The sequence below is a fragment of the Triturus cristatus genome, chromosome 3_2 (assembly GCF_964204655.1).
Source record: "Triturus cristatus chromosome 3_2, aTriCri1.1, whole genome shotgun sequence".
NCBI classification, from domain to species: Eukaryota; Metazoa; Chordata; class Amphibia; order Caudata; family Salamandridae; genus Triturus; species Triturus cristatus.
The window spans coordinates 460935916-460961106 of NC_140584.1; the positions used below are offsets into that span (position 1 = coordinate 460935916).

The 25191-nt window shown below is 41.6% G+C and overlaps 1 protein-coding gene across 5 annotated transcripts in view; it reads left to right on the top strand.

Annotated features, from left to right (window-relative positions):
* The window catches only part of PLEKHA7 (pleckstrin homology domain containing A7), a 954991-nt gene that overhangs the window by 624126 nt on the left and 305674 nt on the right, over positions 1-25191 (top strand). For all 5 annotated transcript variants that reach the window (XM_085648087.1, XM_085648089.1, XM_085648088.1 and 2 more), the window contains 2 exons: positions 14020-14092; positions 17890-17990. In XM_085648087.1, the coding sequence (XP_085504213.1) occupies positions 14020-14092; positions 17890-17990 (174 nt within the window). The remainder of the gene's footprint in view (positions 1-14019; positions 14093-17889; positions 17991-25191) is intronic.

A 25191-nucleotide genomic window follows, 5' to 3' on the forward strand; every position in this document is an offset into this window, starting at 1 on the left:
TATTCATTGGGCCATTGCAAGTAAGTGTGTGGTACAAATTCTATGCGTTCAATGCTTTGTTTCTACAACACCACTCCACATTCTTCATCTAAGGTTTCACCTTTCGAGTTATTGATGGGTAGAAACCATCATCCAAGAATTGTCCGGGTTGGATGTCAAGGTGGGTGAAATTGAATGTCATGGCAGGTGTGGATGAGGTTGTCTGACAGAATGTTGGGAAGGCACAAGAGTGCCAAAAGAAATATTTTGATTCTAGGAAAAGAGTTGTACAACAACATGTTAAAGTGGGAGATGTGGTATGTGTAAAAGTGCCTGTTCACACCTAGGAAAGGTGACATGAAATATACATTACCAATTGTGATCAATAAAACTGTGGATTAGGGTAAACAACAAAATGTGGTGAAATATTGCCAGAGTGATTAAGATGGAAAATCATCAGGGGGGTCAGGAAAGAAGATAACACGAGTAATCTTAATCAGATTAATAAAACCTGCAACTCTGATGAATCCATCAAATCAGGTATCAGTAGCGATAGGGTACCAATGGAGCCACATAGGAGTAAACAACACTGTTCAGTTCCAGTAAGATATTGCTGAAGTGGTCATGTTTGATTTCTGTGTTCAAATCATATGTAATCTGTTTTGTCCGCTTAGTTTGATTATTTCATTCACAATTAATAAGAGATTGTAATCAATGGAGATGTATATGCATGACTATTATTTGTGTTTGCTTTGTATAAGGTTAGGTGTATTTAAATGATTAATATTTGTGTTTGCTTTGTATAAGGTTAGGTGTATTATTTAATATAGTATATTGTTCTGTTATTTTTGCTTTATGATTTGTAGGAGCTTGAGTGCATGGTTCTGGAATCCTTTGAATCGTTCAGTATTTTGTTGTTTAAAATATTAGAGGGAAAGGGATAATGTAGTGGTTAGTATTGGGTTCATGTTTAAGTCACTTGTTGGAATGTTTGGAAGCCTTTATGATATCAGCAAGTGCCACAATCGAATGTTATGTGGGGGAGACTTAGAGTGACAGTTGGATTGAAGCAGTTACGGTTTGTGCGTGCTGCTGCGCAGTCAATGTGCTTGTCAATAAGTCAATGAAGCTACTTGCGTATATTTGTAGTCATTTACTACACAATCCATCTTTGAAAAAAGTGCATTTCCTTTTGTAGAGTGTGAGTCGGCACACCTTTAAATCTTTCATGGTGCTTAGTACCTGGTGGTGTATATGAGAATATCATCATTTGTATTAGTTATTACTATTATTTCCCCTAGAGTTTGCGGTTTGACAATCAGGCAAGCACACGCATGGATCAGCTTGAAAGGAAGCAGTGGACAAGCAATGGCATACATTTTCCCAAACCGACCTGGGGAGCATCTCTGTTTGGGTACTTAATAAACCTGTCAGAGACAGTCAGCGATTTTGATTTATTGTTGTGGATTCTGACCACCTTTTGACATAAGTGCTCAGACACAAGAAATTCACACTGTTATTGTTAAAGCTTTAAACTTTGTGACTGTGATTACATGTGGGAAAATAACCTGAGAGTTCACTTGCACATCAATGTTAAAGGCTAAAACCATTATGCCTTGTCCTAATAGCCAACTATTGAAATCAGTATTTGAATTTACAAACTATGAACCTATTATTAAAATCTATGATAAAAATAATATACGTTGTTTCACAGCAATAAAAATAAATACATCAACTATTGCAAATAGATAACGGCTTAAATGACTCGAGACTTAATCAAAGACACAATGTATAAGGGCTCCTAAGAGACATATAAGAATAAAATATGTTACTTAATTTGTATTGTGTGTACTTGTAAGAAATTGGGTTACTGGTTGTGGGCGGTGAAACCCTTCTCAAGTGGCAACCACAAACCACAAACACACCCTAAATTACCCGGTGCTCAGTCCTCGGGTAGCTTGGCGCAGAGCAGCTGTAGGAGAGTAGGATCTGCTTCTTATAGTTACCCCCACTTTTTGCTGATGGTTCACTGTTTTCGACTTTGATTGACTGGGATCCTGCTATCCAGGACCCCAGTCTAGCTGCTTTCTCCTCTAAATTGATTGCATGTACTTTAGGTACACTCCAGATTGGATTCTGGGGTACCCTTATAAGTCCCTAGTATATGGTATACTATGTACCCAGGGCATAGGTACTCCAGAGGCCTGCCAGGGGCTGCAGCATGTATTGTGCCACCCCTGAGAGACCATTCAAAATGACACCACAGATCTGCTACAGCGGCCTGTGTAAGGTGGTGCATGCACCCCTTACTTAGATATAGGTTCACTATATCTCTTCTACATCACTGCACATATAAACCTATCAGTCAACCCAATGGCAAACCTTCTCAATCCTGAAGGCAGGGTGCTGGGTTTTATGTGAGAGGGTGCACCTGCATGAGCAGAGCCCCTCTGCAGCCTTCGGAACTTATTTTCCAGGGTTGTTTGGGATGCAGCCAACCATATATATTTAAGTGCATTATAACCTCACAGTAAATGCTAACTTTAAAACGGCTGCATAGAAACATGTCGTGTTTGGTGTCAAACACCTTGGAATCATACCTCCCCACCAGTAACTGGCAGAGGAGGTATGATACCACCCTCCTAGAGGGGCAACTGTGACATACCGGGCTACCCGGTACCAGCTTTCTCGACCTGGGCATCACAAAATTGATGCTGCCAGCCACAGACATGAGTCTGCCCTCCTGCTACTGGACGAAACTCGAGCAGAGGAAGACTTGACAATAGGTTTCCTGTCACAGGGAGGTGTGGCCACCTCCCAGACAGGCTTTAGTGTATTGGAGCTGGGTGGGTGCACTCTGAAGGTGCTTTAATGTCTGCACTGGGGGCACATTTGGTGTCCCTGTGCATAGTCCAGCTCAAACCGGTTGCTGGAGCCATTTGCTCCTGCTCTGGTGCGAAACTGGACAAAAGACATGGGTGTAGCCACCCCTCTGTCCTGACCCTCCCATAGGTGGGTCCCCAGTGTTTGTCCCACCCCTTCCTTGGGTATAAAGTAGGAACCCATGACTACAGGATTTTAGATTTTACCTGGAGTAAACTACAGAAACCAAGTACTTCGACGATCTGCATGACGCTGGATGACTGAAGAATCTCCCTTGGAGCAAAGGAGTTACTCCCCTGTAAGGCAGGCACCTAAAACTCATCTGACCGGTTTGCATCTCCCAAGCTCCTGAGGACTCTGAAGATTTCTGCAACACAAGAGGTGGGTTCCCGAGGTCTCTGATGTTGATCTGTGCTCTCAGCAATTCTGAGGCCCGTATCCCTCAGGGGGGACCGTGCAACCCAAACCCCTGTGCACTGCGTACATTTGCAGCAGCATATGCTTTTTGGTGATCCCTGAGGCTATGCTTTGGGCTAATGGTAGTCCTGACCCCGAGCAGTATTTCCACAGAAGATTTCCAGCCTACACTCCACAAGTGTTCCGTGGCTGGTATTTAGTGATTCAGCTCGAGGTCCATTCGCGATCCCTGGTCCGTCGACCTGTGGGTCCCTGTGAAGGTAACTTTGACTTTCCATGGGCTTTCCTGGTTGCTCCAAACGTGCCCTGACTCGCCATAGCTTGGAGAGTCCCCATGACCTTGCTGGTCCTCACCGAAGCATCTTTCCTCTGACCGCGTGGGTTGCAGTTGCCAAGGCTTGTTGGTTTTCAATCCGCTTACCGACCCCCCAGCACTCGACATCCTTCGTGGGACAGCTCACCCTCGGACTTTGGTCATCGTCGACATCTCCTGGTCCCTGTGGCTGCAGAGTCAAGCTTCACCTCTTCTCACCTGAAACACCCAACATCGGTGGGCATTCGTCTCTCATGCCCCTGGTCACTGTGAAGTGACCCAGACTCTGTCCCCTCTGCTTTCAGGTTCTTCTCACCTCGGATCCAGGCTTGGATACCACCGGACACTTCATCTTCCCAGCAGCAGCACTTTTTCGCATCATGCCATTGAAAACAACGAAGGTTTCCGACATCAATTGACCCCTATGCACCCGGCTCCTCTGGGATAGGTAACACGTGTATCTCGGTACTCTCAAGGGTGCTGGCCTTAGAACCTTCTATGTTTAACTGGGTTTGCTTAAAGTCCTCTCCGAAGTGTCCTTAATCTTTAAAATTCCAACCCCGACTTTCCCATAGAGTTGTACGGCGCTTGCGCCTGGGTTCACACACTGCACCCATCCTCCGTGGGTCCCCTGTGTCACTACCTTGGGTGGTTCCTTGGGGTCCCAGTGATTCTATGTGCTCTAGGCACCGTGTCTAGTCAAGTCGTGGTTGTTATACCACTTTCTTAGTATATGGTTTGGTCTCCTCCTGGAGCCCACTGTGTATTGTGCTACTTTCTATTGTTCTAGTGATTTAATACTGTGTGCTTTGTTCTATAATCTCATAAAGAGGTTAGTAGAGAGTGTTTAGTAATAAATACATATATTCTATATATTCCTTGTGTGGTTCTCATTTCATTTGGTCATTCAGGAGGTTATAATCTGGTAAACCAAGCTGCTTTACATTCCTTCGAGACTTAGCCTGAAGGCTGCTCTCCATAGCTACCACTAGGATAGCTTTCATTAAAGGTTGTCTTTAACCTAATCATCAATAAGGGTTGTTTGGACTGGTACAAGGTGCCCACTTTAATTAGTGGTCAGCATATACCAGGCCAACTTCTCACAGCAGTTTGGCTTAATTCAGAGAAAATGTGTGAAGCATTTGCGCAACACTTCAAACAGTAACACAATGAAAACACAGAACAAATGTCTACAATAGAGTTAGATAGTCATTTCTAATAAATAAAACAAGACCAAAACAATAAAAATCCAGTCAGTAGCCCTCGAGCTATTCAATTTTAAAGGTTCTAGTAAAAATAGTGCCAAAAAGCCATAAAGCGCCAACTGTGATTATATGGCTGCGCAGGAGCGGGACAAAGTCACAATTACAGGCCGATCATGATGGAGCGTGGGTTGGCTACAGGGACCTAGTCAGCCCGTTGAGCAAAGTTCTTTCAATTCTGGTTTGCAGAGCTCTGTGAAGATTCGTGTCAAAGATGCGTCATGCAGCTGAAACATTGCATTATGTTCTGAGATGCAGAGATGTACCCTGAAACCGGTCCCAGGATGCTTGTTTCCGGTCAGGGAGGACCTGGCCTGGCAGTTTGGTCTGGACTGTTCCCATGAGGCACTGGGTCAAGACTGATTTGCATATGGCTGGGTCCAAACTGAGGTGGCATAGTAGGCAAAAGAACGATGGATTTAACCCAGATATTTTGACTGGGGGAGAATGTTTGCATTGTCAGCATTCCCGTCCATCATTTGTTTGCTGTAACACTGAGATGCAGAGATGCAGTGGTGTAAGGTCCCGTTGCTTCTTTGACGATGGCCTGTGATGAAAAGTCTGTAGTTGGGGATTCATCGTGCAGTCAGGGAGATGTGTCAGTTCTGAAGAGCTGGGAGGCTGCTTTGCGGAGTCCGTCTTCAAGTCTGCCATCGATGAGGGATGAAAGGGCCTGCACTAAGGATGTGTAACTCAGTGGTGGTTCCAATGCCGCATCGGGCTGCAATGCAGGTCTTTCCGATCCATGCAGTGGGGTGATGCATAGGTTCAACTCTGGTTTGCGATGCGCAGCTGAGGAGATGTGTCAGTTCTGTATGATCCACAGAGGCTGGCAGAGCACCTTAGGTCCACTTCCAAGGGTCCAGGACTGGGGAGGCACCACTTGGCAGGATTCACAGATGGAAGAGTCCAGGTGCAGGTGCAAGGTTGTTGGAGCCTTCTGTCCCTGAGGCTCAAGTCAAGAGGCCAGCGAACTAGCCCGTGGAGTCACTCTGGGTTCAAGAGATCCAGGTCCAGTCCTTCTCACCAAGGCAGGAGGGTAGCAGCTCAACACAGCAAGGCAGCAGCTCAGCAAAGCAGTTGTCCAGCACAGTGCAGTCCAGCAGAGTGTCAGTCCTTCAGCAGCCACCACAGCTTCTTCCTTGCAGAATAGCCACTGGTCCAGAGTGTACTAAACAGTTTGTGTATAAGGTCTAGTATTTATACCCAGTGGTGCCTTTAAAGTAGGAGGATGCATTTATAGAGGTTTCCCTTTGAAGTTCCCGGACATCCTGCCTTCCCTCCCCTGGCTCCTGACTGTGGAAGAGGCAGAGGCCACTGACACGCCCACTCCTACATTGACTCAGACTGCCTGCCCTGCCCCCAGCCATTGAGATTAATGGAGGTATTCTGACTCCTCCATGGGCCATGTAAATAACGCCCAAAGTAAAAGTCTATTCTCTACAGTAACACACACGCAGCAACCATCAGTGTGTCGTCAGTGCCCTGATTTATGCCTCCAGGTCGAGGAAAACCTTTCCCAGGCAATGGATACACAGGGCCAAGGGCCATCCTCCCCACCCCTCTAAAAAAAAACACACATTCACACATCTTTGTCACGGAGTAGCAAGCACAATTGCTTGCTGGCTTTTCAGTATTTCTTCTCACCCTTTTACTCCCCCAGAGTGGCAGGGCGAAGCCCATCTCGCCCCTTAACATCATCCGTTCCTGGAGCCCTGACTTGCCAATGACAGTATTTGAACAGCAGAGCACATCAGATGTCAGTGATGAGAGTTAAATCATTGAACATTTTGTCCCAAATCCATCTCTCTACTTGTTATCCAGTGTGTGTGCTTCATGGGCCACGTACATACATCTGACACATCTCTCTCTTCCTACACTGTTGTGTTCTGTAACTCCACTAACGTCTTATCCGTTGTCCATTTATTGAAGGTAGACTAGCCATTAAGCATTTACACCTAATAAAGCCTCCCCTTAACCAGTGAAAGATATCCAAATATGCCTGCTCACTTTTTATGTTGTTCGCAGACTGAGACTCGAAAAGCATTGTTCTTGTTCCCATTGACATTAAAGGTGTTGCGTTATTAACACACTTTGCTCCATAGTTTAGCCGTGCGTGGCTTATGTTGACAATCATAGTCACATTTAGACAGTTGGCAGCACCTGCTCTAATGAACATCTGACATTTCAGGTCCAACTTTTGCGTGCCCCTATGCCTTCCTCCCCAGCCTAAAACAGCATTGTCAGATGTATTCTCAGAAAATATATAAAAAATAGTTCTAAACTGCATGCGCTGGAATTAATGGCCCCTTGTTACATCCTTAGATTCAGGGCAGAATGTCCAGCTCTATAAAGCTTCTGCTCACAAAAAATATGCAGTTACGCGTGTCTTTAATTTTCATATTATGTTTTATGTTAGGAGTGATCATTATATTTGTCTAATAGAGGAAAAACATTTCCAGTCCTGAAGAAGGTGGTTTTCATGATTCTACACCACCGAAACGCATTGACGCATAAGTTTTTGGTTTAATTTGTTTTGGGACATAATTTCAGAAACGAGGGCGAATTTCCCCCAGTTGTTTTTTGTCCACATACGCTACAAATTAACACTGTTGAGACACAATTTTGGTGTCAGTTGTTGCTTTTCCTTCTGTATAAATGTCTAATTGTCATTCTTGTATGAGATTAAAAATTCTTAGTTTTTATGATCAAGCTTTATTTTATGATTTGTCTGTTTGTGTATACTGTGTTTAGAACATTATTCTTTCTGTGTGACCCACTGTTATAATGGGACTTTTAATATGCTAATAAACTCAATGTGATGTTTTTTTAACTAAGTACAAATCTCCTTAGTGGTAACTTTCCAACATTTCTTTTGGAGTGATAACATAGAGTGTGATAGTGTGTATTTGGCAGAATGGTACAAGTGGTTTATCTAGGGTGCAATTCTTTGTTCTAGTCCAAAGAGAAAAATTTACATAGTTTCCGGTGCTCTGTCCCTTTGGACTTTAATGAGCCCCTCTCCTTGTTTTTCAAAGCCACAGGAAATAGCCTTTACAACGCAATGTCTTTACCATGCAATGCCTTTACAAGGCAGGTACGTTTTTGTGCCTTTACCACGCATGTCTTTACCATGCAGAGTAAGGGTACATTTAGGGTTCAGTGGTGGGTAGTGGTAAAGGGTGGTAAGGATATTATTAGGATTTAGGGGGTGGGTGGTGGTAAAGGAAGGTTATAAGTAAGGAGTAAATAAAGGTGAGGAGTAATGAATCGTGGGAGCAGTACAAGTGCCTCAAACGGAATATAGCATGTGGCCTCAATGGAATTTAGAAACGCTTCAATCTTCCTTATATATTTCCTATTTATATTTTCTATTTATGTACAAATAAAATAAAATGTTTCATCATTTGTGTATTTGTTGATGAATGTTTGTTTCTGTATTTTTTGTTGATTCTGAGGTTCATATAATTGAAAATGCTTAGGCCGGGGCTGCCTGCTTCTAGTAATGTCTCTGTGGGGGTCCCTGGATTCCAATAATGATCTAATGGTGGTCCCTGAGTTCCATTAGTGATTAAGTAAGGGTCCACAGGAGTCAAAACGTTAAGTACCACTCTAAAACAGCATCATTGTCTCATAAAGAACCTCCCTGGTGGTCAGTGTTCTCAATTGGACACTCTTGTACCCTTTGATTAGCTATGCTGTCAAGGCAAATCTTACCCTGGGGTTTTAGTGGCCTTCACAGTTAATAAACTTTAACAGTGTGGTCTCTGAAAAATACATATAACAAACCAGAAAGAAGAGTGAAAATTGAATTCATTTGAAGTTACCTGCTACATGATAAAAATGAAGACCGGTGCAAAGGAAAGCGGGGAAAAAAGTTAAAACTGCTAGTTGGCTTAAGGAAAAGTGCAATTAGATAATTAGCAGGCACTGATGGGGAAGGAGAGGGGAAAGATGAATTGCATGATAAAGTGAAAACTGAATATCAAAATATTGATTTTTTTTTTTTTTAAATTGAGAAATAGTTTTTTTGACATCTCAGTTCCTTTTGTAGCATACCAGAAAGGGATTTTGTCAACTCCATTGCGGGATTTCAATATGTTCACAACATTTCTTTAACCATCATAACATTTGTGTTTTTTGGATGCTCCAATACATTTAAGGTGAACTTTAGGTATGTAGGATGTTGATTTTTAAGAGCTTTCAAAATGGGACGTTCTAGCTTGAGTTGAGTTGTTGTATCCAGGTGTAGCCAGTAAAGTTTTTTCAGCACTGGAGTAAAGTTGCCACATATTTAGCGCCCAGAGTCTGGCTGAGTGCTGGAGAGCTTTTGATAGTACATGGGCTTTTGTAAGTGGTCAGATTAATAGGGTGTTGTCAGAGTCATTTTTGCAGACCAGTTCGGCTTGGATTAAGGCAGTGTGCTAGATTAAGTCATGCTCTTCTGCTTCAAGTTAGAGAACATCGATTATAATTTTGCTATGCATGTGTCCCATAGAGACCATTAGCATATACGAGTGGATTTTGAATCCAGTAATTCACTGCTAAGATGTAACAACGGTGGGTGACAGAACTTGTTAACCACTGAGGCTATGGTCATAATGCAATTCTGGGCTCCTCTGGCTGGGCTCTCTGAGAGCCTGTCAGAGCAGCAATGGAAAACAGGGAGCGCCGTTCCTGGAGGGGAGAGAAGGCACAAAGTGGTGGGGATGGGCATTATGTATGTTATGTTCTGTATGGCTTCTCCATTACTCCTCTGCCTCTGCGTAGCAGTTAGCTGCTGAGTACAGAACTGTTCCGTCCTCTGCACACAACCTGGAAATCCCCTTCCCTAGTGGATCCCTGCTTGGGGATTGCTGCAGGAGGGAGATCCACAAGCAAGGATCCACCACTAGACACCAGGGAGAGGGGATCGGCCCCTTGGGCAAGGGTCTTTGTTTCCCCCCAAACTTTATTGGGCATGTTTAGTCTTTCTGCCCCTGGGTAGGGCAGAAAACCCACTAGGCACCAGGAATTATTTATTTTTTTAATACGTAGGGGTGGAGGGTGCCGAAAATGGTCATGCCCCCAAACTCAAAAGGGACAGTCTTTCTACCCCTCCCAGGGGCAGATGGGGGTTATTAGCCCCAATCTGCCCCCCAGGGGGAGGAGGGGGTCAGAAAGCCCAATAGACACCAGGAATTTTTTGTTTTTATAAAGGAGGGGGGGGGGCTGCCCATAATGGGCAAGTCCATGCCACCACCCAAACAAAATTACAACCAAAGTCTTTCTGCCCCCTCCACCCCCCAGGGTAGCAGATAGGGGTACTAGTCCCTGACCTGTCACTCCTGAGAGCACAGAAAGCCCACTAGGGATTATTCTTTTTCAATATGTAGGCGGCAGAAAACCCACTAGGCACCAGGAATTATAATGATTTGAATATGTAGGAGTGAGGGTGCCCAAAATGAGCATGTCAGTTCCCCTAGCCCACAAACACAAAAGGGACAGTCTTTCTGTCCCCCCCCCCCCCCCCCGGGACAGATGGGGGTTGTTAGCCCTGATTCACCCCGAGGGGCAGAAAGCCCAATAGACACCAGGATTTTTCTTTTATAAAAGAGGGGTGGGGGCTGCCCACATTGGGCAAGACCATGCCCCCACCCAAAAGAAATAGCGACCAAAGTATTTTTGCCCCCTTGGGTAGCTTATGGGGGCACTAGCCCCTGATCTGTCACCCCCAGGGGGCAGAAAGCCCACTAGGCACTAGGAATTAATATTTTTGAATATGTAGAGATGGGTCTGCCCAAAATAGCCATGCCAATGCCCCCACCCCTCAAACACAAATGGGACAGTTTTTATGCCCCCCTGATCTGCCCCCTGGAGGATCAGAAAGCCCACTAAACACCAGGGATTTAAAAAACAAAAGAGGTGAGGGGGCTGCCCACAATGGGAATGGCCATGCCCCTATCACACATAAATGAGGACCGAAGTCTTTTTGCCTCCCCTGGTGGCAGGTGAGGCATTAGCCCCCGATCTGGGGCAGAAAGCCCACTAGGCACCAGGGACTATTTTTTCTTTGTACTGGGGTGGGGCTGCCCCCGCAAAAAAAAATGGGGCACCGTCTTTCTACCCCCCACCTGGGAGCTGATATGGGCAACAGCCCCTGATCTGCATCCCGGGGGGGCGGGAGGGGGCAGAAAGTCCACTGGACACCAGGGATTATTTTTACTTTGTGTAGAGGTGGGGGCTGCCCAGAATGGGCATGCTGATGCCCTCACCATCCCCCGAAAAAATGGGCACAGTCTTTCTGGTAATTATTGCACCCGATCTACCCCCCCCCCCCCCCCCCCCCCCCCATGTGAGGACAGAAAGCCCTCTAGGCGCCAGGAATATATTTATGGGTGTGTCAGATAGCATCCCCATAGTCAGGGAGTTTAGCTGACAGTCTGCATGTACTGGCGTTTGGATGGCTGTGTGTGTACTAACATTTTGCTGGTGGCGTGCTTGGACTTGTGTTTGGCTGGCGATGTGTGTGGAGTAGCACTTGGTGGTGGTTTGTGTAGACTGCCGCTTGCCTGGTGGTGTGCGTGGACTGGTGGTTGGCTGGCAGTGTGCGTGGACTGGTGCTTGGCTGGTGGTGTTCGTGGATGATGCTTGGCTGGTTGTGTGTGTTGAATGGTGCTTGGTTGGCGGTGTGCGTGGATGGCACTTGGCTGGTGGTGTACGTTGGATGATGGTTGGCTGGTGGTGTGCGTGGATGATGCACCCGCTTTTGTGCCCCTTCAATCTGTAAAAAATTTTGGCCCTTCCCTCACAAGTGAGGTATCAGTTTTATCGGGAGACTGAGTGGTAGAAAATATGTGCTAGTATGCTGATCCCACACAGAAATGTGAAGAAAATATGATTTTTTTTTCTTCTAAATTTGAGGTTTGCAGGGTATTCTGGGTAAGAAAAAGTTGGGGAATCCACCCAAGCCACACCTCTCTAGACTTCCCCGGGTGCCTAGTGTTCAGATATGTCTTGGTTTGGTAGGTTTGCGTGGATGGCCGCCAAGCCCGGGAACAAAAACCCAGGTGCCCCCCGATCTATCCCAAAACAACCTGTTTTTACAAAGGGGGCGCCTACTTTTTTTTTGTACCGGGCTCGTCGGTCATCTAGGGAAACCTACCAAACCCAGACATTTCTGAAATCTAATCACCCAGGGAAGTCCAGGGAGGTGTGGTTTTCTTACCCCGAATTCCCTCCAAACCTCAAATTTGGCTAAAAAAAAATCACATTTCTGTCTGGTATCACTGTGCTGGCACATATTTCATACCACCCAGCGTTCCCATTGGTATCGTTTTTTATCAGGAGACTTGGGGGAATGCTGGGTGGAAGGAAGTTTGTGGCTCCCCACCAATTCATTTTTTAGACAAATTGTGAGGTTTGCAAGGGATTCTGGGTAACAGAACCTGGTGAGAGCCACACAAGTCATCCCATCCTAGATTCCCCTGGGTGTTTAGTTTTCAAAAATGTACATAAAGGTTTGCTACGTTTTCCTAGGTGCCGGCTGAGCTACAGCCCACAATCTACAGCTAGGCACATTGCAAAAAAAGGATCTGTTTTCAGTGGAAAAATGTGATGTGTTCACTTGGCGTTTTGGGCCATTTCCTGTTGTGGGCACTAGGCCTACTCACACAAGTGAGGTACCATTTTTATCGGGGGACTTGGGGGAACACAGAACAGTGAAACAAGTGTTATTACCAATTGTCTTTCCCTGCATTTGTACCTTCCAAATGTAAGATAGTGTGTAAAAAAGAAGTCATTTTGAAAAATGCTCTCTAATTCACATGCTAGTATGTGTACCCACAAATTCAGAGATGTGCAAATAACCACTGCTTCTTAACTCCATATTTTGAACTGCCGTGTACTCGGTACACAATGAAAAACCCTTGCAAGGTTCAGCTCTGTTATTGGGTCTGGGTACCTCGGGTTCTTAGTGGACCTACAAGCCCTATATATCCCTGCAACCAGAAGAGTCCAGAGTAAATAATGGTATTTTGCTTTAAAGAATCTGCCATAGTTAGAAGTTAGTGGTGAAAACGCGTGCACAAATGGCTGCTTTTTAACTCAATTTCAATATTTATTTCAACTGTTATTTTTTATAGAAAAACATTGAAGGATCTATACAAATGATCCCTTGCTCTCCCAAAAATGTATAGCTGTTCGGGGGCTAATTTTTGGTTTCACACCCATTTCTACCACTAACTGGAAGGAGCTGAAAGCACAAAAAATAGGAAAAATAGACTATATCCCAGTAAATTTAGTTTTCTGACAAAAGTCTGCCTGTTCCTGAAAGCTGGGAAGAAGATGATTTTAGCATGGCAAACCCTTTGTTGATACCATTTGCATGGAAAAAACAGATGCTTTCTTCTGCTGCACGTTTTTGCTATTTTTTTCAAAAAACCTGAAGTTTTGCTGCATTTTGGCTCATTTCTCTAAAAACTCTGGGTATCGTTAGAATCCACGGGATGTGGGAAAAAAGGATGCAAATTTAGTGTGGATGCCTTATGTGGACAAAAATGTACGGGGTTCCAACCGCAAACTACCCTGAATAGCCCAAAAAAAGGCTTAACCGGTGCCATACATAACATAAAATTATAGATTAATAAAAAGCTAATTAAGAGGATGTTTTCTACCTGAAGGTTCTAAGTGATATCATAGAAAACTCGAGCTCCACTCTTGTTGTCTATGTACCCCTTGGTGTAAAATATCCCCGTAATGCACTGTTACCCATCTATATTCTATATGTTGCTTCTCAAACATTTACATTTAGATTGTTTCAATCAGGTTTGTTGCAATAACAAGATGATCTTTAGAGAAATATGGACTATGAGACCAACCGGGTGGGTGTTCCTTAGATGATGATGATGATGATGATAATAATGACAGCAACAACAATAATGCACGTTTCATAGCGTACAATACAAACTGAACTGAAGTACTATTTTACCAACAGGTAACGTGGGGTATGTGTGTGTATCTAATTTTTTCAAATGAAAGTAATTTTTTAAAAACATTTTTACACCGAGGGCTGTGCTAAGCCAGATACAGAAATTGCTTTGACCTTAACATTGTGTCAGGAATGTAATCTAGCCAGATTTACTGATTTTAAAAAGAGTGAACACCTTTGTTTGTTTTCATTTTTAGGATAGTTCCGGCATGCGCTTGTGGAAAAGACGATGGTTTGTGCTGGCTGATTACTGTTTGTTTTACTATAAAGGTGAGTAAATAATGCAGACTATGACATCAGTTTTCAAATGAGAAAGAAATCAAAGCACTTTGATTCCCAGTATAGTCTTTAAATCCATCTTCAAGTGCTAATTCTGTGCGCGTTTCTACATATGCCCTGATCCAAAGTCAGGCGGAGCAAAATTACCGCAATTTCACTCCACGTAATTCAGAGTGGGTAGGTTTTTCAACACCCAATTTTTCCGGGTCTGTACGAACCACACCTGATTTTTCCAGCCAGCAATTCTGACTTTAAAAAATCACAAGACTTTGTCTGCAAAAGCAGCTAAGCCTCATTCCCCCACCTCCTTTTCTGACAGAGAGGGCATGCAGTGTTACCTCCTGTCAGAAAGAACCTTCCCCTTACCTCTCCTCTTTCTCACCTTTCCCCTGCTCACAGGTCTACACAAATATCTACCACCTGCTCAGAAAAGTTGGAAAATGTATGTGTTTCAAGCCCAAGGAATTGGCAATTCTCACTTACAATGGCCAGAAAAATCTGTCCCATATGGTAATTCCCTATTCTATCCCAGTGGTTTTTTCTCATAATTGTATGGTATTCGTGCTGGTTACCGTACTGTAACAGAACAATGGATGCAGTTTTATTATTACCGCAGTAATGTGCAACTTGTAATCAGGTCCCTAGTGCAGTAGATTTATATTCAATAAGTGGATAACTAATAGAACTGTTATCCAATAGCATCAGCGTTGTTTTGAAAGATGTCTACTAACACGTTGAAGCGTGCATACTCTTCCTTTTCAAGCACTGAAGTAATTAAAGTCAGCCAGGAAATATGATTTTAAGGACACTGAGAAGTGTTCTAAACCATTTTTACAAAATCCCATCTTGGAGAGATCCAGTTTACTTTCTGATGGCTGACGTATGGTTGAACCATGATGAGCATGTTAGGCAAAAAGCAATTAGTGTTTTTATCCTTCTTTTTTATCCTCCGTGCCTCTTACTCTTTTCCAACACATTTCTCTCTCCTTTCACTTTTGCTTCTTGCTTTTGCCTCATGTTGTTATGCCAAGTTGACAGCTTTCTTTAATGAACGGAAATACCATAGACAAATCTTGGCTCCATCACTTGCCATTTTAACAAATCTAAATTGGTTTGTCTCCTGCTTCTCTTTTCATCCCTTTTCGGTCTCATGATGTTCCTAAGTCTCTCCTCGAACTCAATTACTTGCTGGAATTCCACAGTGCTCAAGACTGTAATCCCTTATCTTTTCACTCTGTAATACCTCTTTAGTGTATAGTTCTTCCTCATTCAACTTCTTCTATCATCTCTCTTCTGACGGGTATGTATGATGGAAAGATTATTACTTTAAGAAACTGATACCATTATCTGATACTTATTTTGATGAATCCTAATGAACAAAATGTCCATTAATAGTTGCATTACAAAACACAACTTCAGTAAAGAAATCCTTTAGCGGGGAAATGCATTTCAAAATCTTCACCCATAGTAATCCCAATCCTTAGCCTTACTCTAAGTATTAACCTACAGATGTTACTTACCCTAATGCTAGCATTAACCTGACTCAAAGACCCCTCTGCTAACCCCAACCTTATTCCCAATTGTATCCTGAACTGCTCAATGGTGATCCATCAACAGGATTTCTGTTTGCTGTTTCACTGACTGTGCAGCACCCATGAATGATAGGGACCATTCCACTAGTCTCTTCCTTCCTCCGGTCCAGTTCCACTATGTCCGGTTCTCTTGTGTAGTAACGATGTGGGGAGAACTGCAGATTTCCAAGCGGATAGTGATATCTTGGCCAATAGGCCACCGCCGCTCTATAAAACTCATTAACATTGTGTATTTAATGGAGCATCCGTATAAAGGGAAGATGAGTTAATGGTAATGTCTTTCTGTCCCTTTCAGCCCCTAGAAGAACAGAGCTGTTCCTGTTACAGTGCACTTAAGTTACATTTGCCTTTTCATTTTCTTTAACAATCAAGCCTTGTGTTGTTTGTCTTTCTAGATTTATGGCTACATTTGTCAGTACTACACCTCATATAATAATCAATCATATTGTTTTAACCTGAGAACTATGGTCCCTCTTCATTTGAGCAATTTAGAATGTTCCACCATATTTCATTAGCCTTTGTCAGCCTATAAAATGCAAGATAACTTGACCCAAAAAATACTTTACTTGATGATTGTTTTATTGCTTTTCTTACTCATGTAATTTTTTATACCTGCTTGCCCCATAACAAAACTTCAGCGTTTGTTAAATTATTGTTATTTGCCTCAGATTTTTCTAACTGCCCTTTCAATCTTGTTGAGGAAAAGGCATGTAAGCATACTGTTTCAACCTCGTTGATACCTTGTTACCTACTCTTACCTTTATCACAACAAGTTTTGAGTTTCACTTTAGTTTAATTTTCTCCATCTACTGTCTTCAAATGATCTATCATTCGGGCCCCCTTCTCTCAACTTGAGGCAATTATTTCTTTGTTTTTTCTTCTATCGGCACTCCTGGTCTTGATGCATGAGTTAATAATCATGTATTTAATAATGCTGCTGCTGCTTTTCTTAGATTTATTGCTGGCTAATTTGAGGTATCTCTTCTTCCCCCTACTCTGACACACTTTATGGCCACTGTTGATATAAACTTTACTTTACTTTCTATTTCTTAACATCATACTGTTGAAATTACTTGCATTCCACCTTTAAAAATCATTCACCTTTCTTAGTTCACTTCTTATTGCCTGCATGAGTATATTGCATGAGTACATTACCTTATATCCATGAGACTATGCATGTTTTATCTTTCTTCAAGTTATCGCTGCTGCTGTTTCTGCCTCTATCCATTGCCTTTCCTCTCTCGGATGAGTTACTAACCTATTATTTGCTCACCTAAGTTGAATTTAGCACTTCAAATTATTTGCGTTTTGAGTATATTCACCTTTGGTATTCAGACATTGTGCATGTACACTTTGCAAATCGATTAAAAAAATTATTCAAGAATCTTGTAATTTTACATGTGAGTATATTTCATTTGTGTGGGCTCTGGTTGGTTCAGTCCTGGGATGCTTTGAAAAGTTGGTGAATACCAACAATCATGCAAGATTTTAGTTAATCACAAACGTATAATATGCGTTCCTACCCAGATTACAGGTTTTAATCCTGTCAAAATTAAATTTGTATCAAGTGTCAGAGAGACAATGTTGATGGCATTCTGGAAAAGCTTTCTTAGTGGGAAGAAATACTACTTTTTGGAGAAAAACAGAAAAGTGTATTAACTTGCAATCTTACGTTTTCTAAATATTTAAGGCACACCCATTCATATACTCACTCATAAGCCCTTACTCATTTGAGTACTCCTGCAAAGCTAAAGCTGTCACAGGTTACATGCAGGAGCCATTGTATGTTTTGAAGATTTCACATATGATGATGATGGGAAACGCACTAGCAAAAGATGTTTTCTGGACTGACACCTTGTAGATGTTGGTGGCAGAAACTTCATTATTGTGACGGTTTTTAAACTGCAGTGACTATAACTAAATGATATCTGCATTTCTAAGAATAGGAGAAATGTGTTACTTTTTTTGCAGTATTTTTTTAAACAAAAAATGGTTGTGGATCAATATGGTAATGCCTTAAATGCTTCTTTTTTAAATGAAAATATGAATCAAGCCTATTATTTCCAGTTTGCAGCCTTTTGAAATCGAGATCTTTCATTGACCTATTTTAGCATATATGTCACTTCCAGATTATGTTTACTTTATTGTTGTACTGCCTAGTTTAATAATTGTTCTTTTTTTTATTTAACTAAACAGACGGCCGCGAAGAGGCAGTTTTGGGTAGCATACCATTGCCTGGGTATGTAATCTCTCCGGTTGGTCCAGAAGATCGCATTAATCGGAAATATTCTTTTAAGGTACACTAACCAAACTAGAATACGTTTGCTCTATTTCTATTTAATATGCATAATTTGTTTCCTTATTTCAGTTATGTTGTGACCTTTTCAGTGGCATTGATGTAATGTTACCTCACCTTATAGCTAAAATACCTAGAGTGATTATTTTAGCTTCTAAAGAAAGACAGCCTTTACCAGCAGATAATGCTTGTATTTCCCAGTTGTTTTGTTGAAATACTTCTTGCCAAAATACCTCACACATGTATCTCAGATATTGTAAATAATTGATGCATATATCAAATAAGTTCCACCTTGTGGTTATGTTGTTGAGTGTGTATTTGTTTGAATTTAAATCTGTTAATTATCATCTAGAGTGAAGCGCAACATCAGAAGCGTAGTTTATTTGCCATTATCTAAAGCAACCCAGTGCATACCCTTTTGTAAATTTTAGAGAGGTTGTTGGGTTGCAGTTCAGGTACAAATGGAATCTCTTAAGGAAATCTAATAGGGCACTCTGTGTTAGTTAGTAGACCAACTAAGGAGGCTAAAAAAAGGATGATGTTGGTACAGGAGTATTTTATCGAAACATTTGCAGTACACTGAATGTTTAATCATCCTTTCCTGTAAATGCACTTTTGTCTTTTTTGAGGAAAATATTTCCTCTCCTTTGTTGATGAGGTTTGTTCTTGAGTTTTTTTAGCTGAGGCATTCATCAATATTGGCTTTAGGTGCATCTCTAAAGTTTGCATTCCAATACTTACATTTGCAATTACATTTCTAAACTTATGTTAATACTTTTCAAACTAATTAATATGCAATATTAATGTGACTGAGTTCATAATTGTCATTGTATTCCTCTAATACCCGTTCCTAATATGCAACATTTAAGCTTCTAAAAGCTATACTTGCTATATGATGCATTCTTCAAAATAGATCAATATGATTCGAATATGAAAGGAGAAAGTTTTTAAATAAAAGGCGATACAGTTGTATTGAGGTATTAATCGGGCCCTCGCCTACTAGTTAAGTAAGCAATTACTTTTCCATGTGTTTTGTAATCCCAATACCCTATGTGATGCAACCTAATTGAGCAAATTAGCAAATGTCATTCCTGCATTGCTATATGTGATACTTTGACATTTTAAGGGGAAAAGAAGTTTCTATGTTTAGGTTATAATTTCTGATTTGAGTCATTTCTAAAAAATAATTAAAAGCAAATTGAACATAGTTAATATTTGAAAGTTCCAGGTTGCTATTGTGTCTGCTATTTTCTTTAGGCAAATAGGTTATGCAGTTGTAGAGGGGGAACCAATGAGGCATCATTTTCTTTTGCAGCTTTTTAAAATTATTTTTAAATGGTTTCTATGTGTATCCAGAGAGTAATTCAATCTAGGATTCATATAGTTGGAGTCTCATGGTTAGGCATCTGCTTTGCAACCAGGAGACCCGAATCTGAATATGGCTGTTGCGCACCAATCAGAATAATTCTCTTTGAAAAAGTCGATAAGCAGTTGAAATGATATTGTATGGAACACTTTTTACATTCTGTAGTGTAGTTGTGACATGGTGTTTGGAAAAGGAATACATGCGTCAATGAAATGAAACACAAACAAATTCATAGTTTTTTCACATCTCGTTTATAATTATAAGCAGGATGATAAATAAAACAAACCATTTCCATTTGAAATTTCTGAAGAGTAAAGTAAATGTTGACATGTAAAATATGATAGTGCAACACATGTTTGACCAACATTGCTGTTCACACATCTTTGTGTTTTTTGTTCACCTGGACAAACTATAGAGCACATATTGCATGTGCACCTTCTATTTTTTATATACGAGTACATCCCCAGGGTTTCAGAGTTTCTGATGCAGGACTTTAAGCATGTACGAAAGATAATCTTTAATTTGAAACTACGGGTAATTTAGCTGTAATCCACGCTTTTGCTGCAAATTGACATTTAAAAAAATGAAAAGGTATATTTTTAAGATGAAAACGTACTCTTCGGGTAAGGTACAACAATACTAGAGCATGTTCTTGATCACTAGAAGTTTGAGCAGCCGTGAGGGTGCATTGTTTCCTCTTCATTGTTATGCAGTCGGAGTTTTTGCCTTGTTATAAAGTTTACCATTATCCCTCATAGCTAGAGGGTTGTGATCGCTTAATGAGAGGGTGCAGTCAATTCTGCAGTTTAATTCTCTTCACAGGGTAATTTTAAAATATTTAAAAACTAGTCTTCAATTTGCTGATAGCTGCAAGCAAGTGATATGCATTTTTATAAAATGCATTATCTGTGTGATTAGCAACAAATTTAAGAGAATTGCAGGTAATTAGGAATGCTTTTCACACACTAATTCTGTACCAAATAAGAATTAATTTCCATAGTCTTTCCTGTTTATGCACATGTTCTTGTAAATGCTTATTTTCCAGTGATTCTCTGCAGTGGATTATGTGTGTTTGCAAATACCATGAAAGAATTTGTGGCTATTCCTGTCTGGTGCCTCATTATACAAGTATTTGCTGTGCAATAGGACTCGGATTTGCGAGAGTTTAAGCTATTGGCATTGTAGATGGCAATGCCTTTTAACACATAAATAAAAAGCATTGCCATTTGCAATACCAATAGCTCAAACTCTTGTAAATGCAAGACCTATTTCATCTCAAATAAGCGGGCGCCATTGTCCCGGGCTGCTTGGAAAGTGAAAGTGCGCATGGTGTGCTGAATGTTGCAGGAAAGCATGTCGTGCCCGCAGTAGGAGAAACTCATTAAAGAAAATAGTGCTTACAGACTAAATAAGACATGCCGTATAACAACGGAAGTAAAAGGGCCAGTACTCGTGTGAGGTTACAAATAAAGACAAGGCAATACTAAGGAGGGACTAACAAGCCTATAAACGAATCAGAAGCCAGCATTTACAAATGACAATGACACAAGCCAATGAAAACTATGGGCGGCGAGTGGGCGGAGCTACAAGTCCATCCTCAAATACAGCATGACTTGCAGAGCAGCACATGCGCTGCCCAGGTTCAAACTAATAAATGGGATGCACAGTGCGGGTGAGCCTTGAGAAAAAAATATCTCTTTTTAAGACTGCGTTTAAGCTAGAGAGTGCCTAGCAGGAAAATGCAAAACAGTGCCTCAAAGATGGCACAGCAGCATAGCTTGGGTTGCCAGCACTTGGGCATGGCTAGTTTTGCGCCCCCTAACATATGTACTATTAGCAATTCCTGGTGCAAAATTCTAAAAGATAAAAAAGAAATTGTTGGAATTTTTTTTTTTTTAAATTTGGCATCCCTTAAAAATGTCGCGCCAGGGACAGCTACCCCTGTGGCCACGTCCATGCTACACCACTGAGATGATGCTCCATATATCACTACCTTTTAAAGAAGTAAATAGACCCCTCTATGGGATATAGGAACATGTGACTACATCTTTATGTTGGAATCTGTACTGTCTCCCATAGAGTACAATCTGGGTGCACTACCTGTGCACCATATTCTAGATGGCACATGGTTAATACACCTCTTGAGAGCTTCTTTATCCCTGTGCGCAAATCAAGTCAAGTCAAAAATAATGTTAATTAGACCAATGGTCTTTAAACAACATAAAGCACATATAGTCACCTTATATAAACATTTAGTACATTATCTAATAATTATTACGATATTTAAAATTCCAGCATCAAAAATTCATATGCCAGCCGTTCAAGTTAATATATGTAAAAGGCCATAATATTAGATACCCCTTCATACTCCTATAATTATAACATTTCTACAAACTGAACAGGGTTCCTAATTGTAAAAATTGGGTATTCAAGCCTTATCATTCTTAGCTGCCTCACCAATCATTTTGTTTGATGAATGCTTTTTCATTGTATTGTGTAAGGTTAGCGCCTCTGGAGTTTCTCATTTAAAACCAAAATACAAACAATGACATTTAAACTTCCAGTTATATATATTACATTTCATATCGTATTGTAACTGCTAAAGATATTTCATCAGGGCACCGCATTCATTTTATTCATCCATGCATGGCTTCTTAACTGCAGTCATAAATGTTCCATTAACAATTGCAGTGTCCAAATGGCGCATCTCTGTAATAGACTCTACAGCCTATGTTTGGTTTACTAGTCCATATTTATAAAAAAAAGTGGACGTACTATCAATTTCCGCAAGGGAGACACTTTAAGCAATCCACTAATATGCGCAGAATATCGCATTTTGTGTGTAGCTCCCATGTGCAATTACCATAAGATTGGATCATTTCTGCTTTTCCCATTTACATAGTAAGCATTAACACCAATTCTAGTTCTTAGTACTTCACACCTCAATCAGCGATTTGGTAAAGTGTCAAGGTAAGGGAACCAAGCTCCCTTCTGCCACGAGTTTAGCATAAATTCAACTGATATCTTTTCCTCCCAAGTACTGCCGATCCCTTTCTCAGGATAGTTATTTTCCTATAGACCTCAGCTCCCCTTTAGAGACTTCAACTTGCAGGGTTTCATGGCAAAGGATTACCTTCATGTCCCTACAAACAGATGTCAGATTTTTTCTGACCCCCTTTGGCCCATTTTAGTTTACTATAATAGTCTAATTTTTGCATCAGTGGGAGATTATCTGTTCCTCTCCCTGACCCAGTTTTTTCCAAAATCTTATTAAAGCCGCTTGTGCCAATATGATATATAAGGTCAGGCTCGCCTCTAGTCTGATGGCCTGCACCATGGAGGAACCAGGCAGGGACATTAAGGTCTTAATACATTTCCCCTCCATTTGGTCCCACTCGTTTTTACCACTGATGCAAAGTAATTCAGCTCTATATTGTAGTTGCGGCAGTATCATGGCCACAAAAGTTTTCAGAACTGGTCTATGTGACATATCCCCATAGTCCCTGGTTGAATTTTCTTAAGCCATTCACTGAAGCAAGGGCCTCCAGATGAGTATGCCAGTGCAGGGACCTTTCAAACTAAATTCCTAAGTATTTATACTGGATAACTGTTTCCAATATAGTGGTACCCAGATGCCAACTGAATTTATTGGCTTTTTTGCCGAAGCACACCGCCTTCGTTTTATCCATGTTTACAGTTAACTGTTTATGGCTACAGTAATCCGTGAATGTATCCAACTTTCTCTGTAAGCCCATCTCCAGGGCATCTGCATACAGAAGGCACGATATATGTTTACCATCTATTCTAGGACTAGCGTCTTTTGCCCCCACCACTGTCTTGGGGAAGTCGGCAACAAATATGGAAAATAGCGGTGGGGCCAGCACACACCCCTGTCTTAGTCCATTAATAATTTCTATTTTTGCGTCAATGACCCCTCTATATCGATGATAACTTGGGCCCAATTGTGTTTGTGTAACTCCTGTATTATGCCCAAGATTCCCTTTGGGATATCATCATTTATGATGGTTTCCCATAAACGAACCCGGCCCACCAAATCAAAGGCAGCACGGAATTCTACGAAGCAGCAGAACAACCTCCCGCTCTGCTCAACCGACTTCCTTGCAGTGGACCAGAGAGCAAAGCAGTGGTCAATTGTGGAGTGACCCTCTTTGAAGCCACCTTGTTCCGTGGGGACTCTTGATTTCAGTTTGTCCCAATGCTTCAATATTTCATGTCAATAGCATAGCATGTGTGAACGGGCAGAGGTGTTGGCTTCTTTTCACAGTGCCACATCCCAATAAATTAGGTAATCCCTTTTGACATTACACACACATGTAATTTGTGCACCTATGCAAAATGGCCGACTGAACGGGCTGAACAAGTGTCTGCAGGCCTTCTGTAGTATGGAAGCGAGCAACAAGAGCACACTCGCCAGAACTCCGGCGATCTCGTCCCAACTGTTTAAACATGATTAAGGCTTTCTTTCATTTTAGTTGAAATCATTTTATTGCCTGTCAAACAAAACACAACTAGGCAGTCACAAGTAGGATAACTACAAGGCTCACGGACTCAACTCTGAGCAAAAAAGGCAAAATCAAGACTAGAGAAACAAATGTGTGCCTCATTAAACAATTGTAACAAAATAGTGTTGCGGGAGGGGAGAAAGGAAAAGTAAGCAGAGTGAGCAACAGCTAAATGATCAATATCTGAGGCCAAGGTTAGCCACTGAGCTTGTACACTTTTGTTATCCACTTGAATGAGGACAGACCATGCTTACCTTCAGGTGTAAAGTAAGTCCAGTGGAAGGAGACAGTCACTCCACATAAGCACTGAGAGATTTTGTGAGCCCTTATCTTTGTTCTACAGAGCCATGACCTATGCTTTTCGGAGGCCTTTGTCACCAACTTCTGGGGAGGCCCACATAGGATGAGGACTTTTTTCTAGGTTTAAAAAAGCACATGTTCTGGAGTTTATGCGAAAAAGCAGAGGCAGCATTTGGCTCCACCTAGTGGTATTATCCCTATTGTTGCCTCTTCACTAATAAACAGTACAGGCTTGTTTTAAGCTATAGAAACAAATGTTGATGCACAAGGCTGAAGTATAATGCACCCTCCGCTCCCCCCTCGAGACAGCCCTTATTCTTTTATGTCTCTAAAAAATACTGGGTGGGATCTTCTTGTGTAATTCAGTTTAATACCATCACGAGACCACTCTGAGTAACTGTCATAATCGATAAGGCATGGAACTCTTTTCTTGTTTCTGGGAAGGGCATGCTTCAACGCCACTGTTGCACAGCATGGATCGGTGACCTGAAAGATCTCTCAATCACACTTTTGTTCATTGGTGGCGGTACTTTTTAATCATTGCCTAAAGCGCTTTTCTCATTTTTATGCGCTGTGTACCCTTTCTTTTCAACGTATCTCGGCAGAGATCTTGAAGGCAGTTTATCCTTTTCAAGACATTCATACATGCCAGGGCATTCATTCTCCTTTAAATTCCCGACATTACATGTTATTACGTCATGTTGACTTGCGTGAAGACAGCCTGACTTCATTGCACACAAAATAACTATGATTGATGTTAAAGCCTTGAAAAATGCATTGAAAAGTTTGAATCAATAACTGTTCACTGCACAGCACGGTCTCTTCCCCCCACCCCATCTACCAGGTAAGTGCTTTTTCAAACCTCGTGCAAAAAATGGGCCTCCTTTACCCTTGGGTGATATTAAAAGAAAGCCAAATGGAGAGTAGAACCATGTAACAGTGCCACTGCACAAATAGCTACACCAATTCTTATGTCTCATTCCACTTGTCTTTCCTGCCCCTCCTCAGTTTCT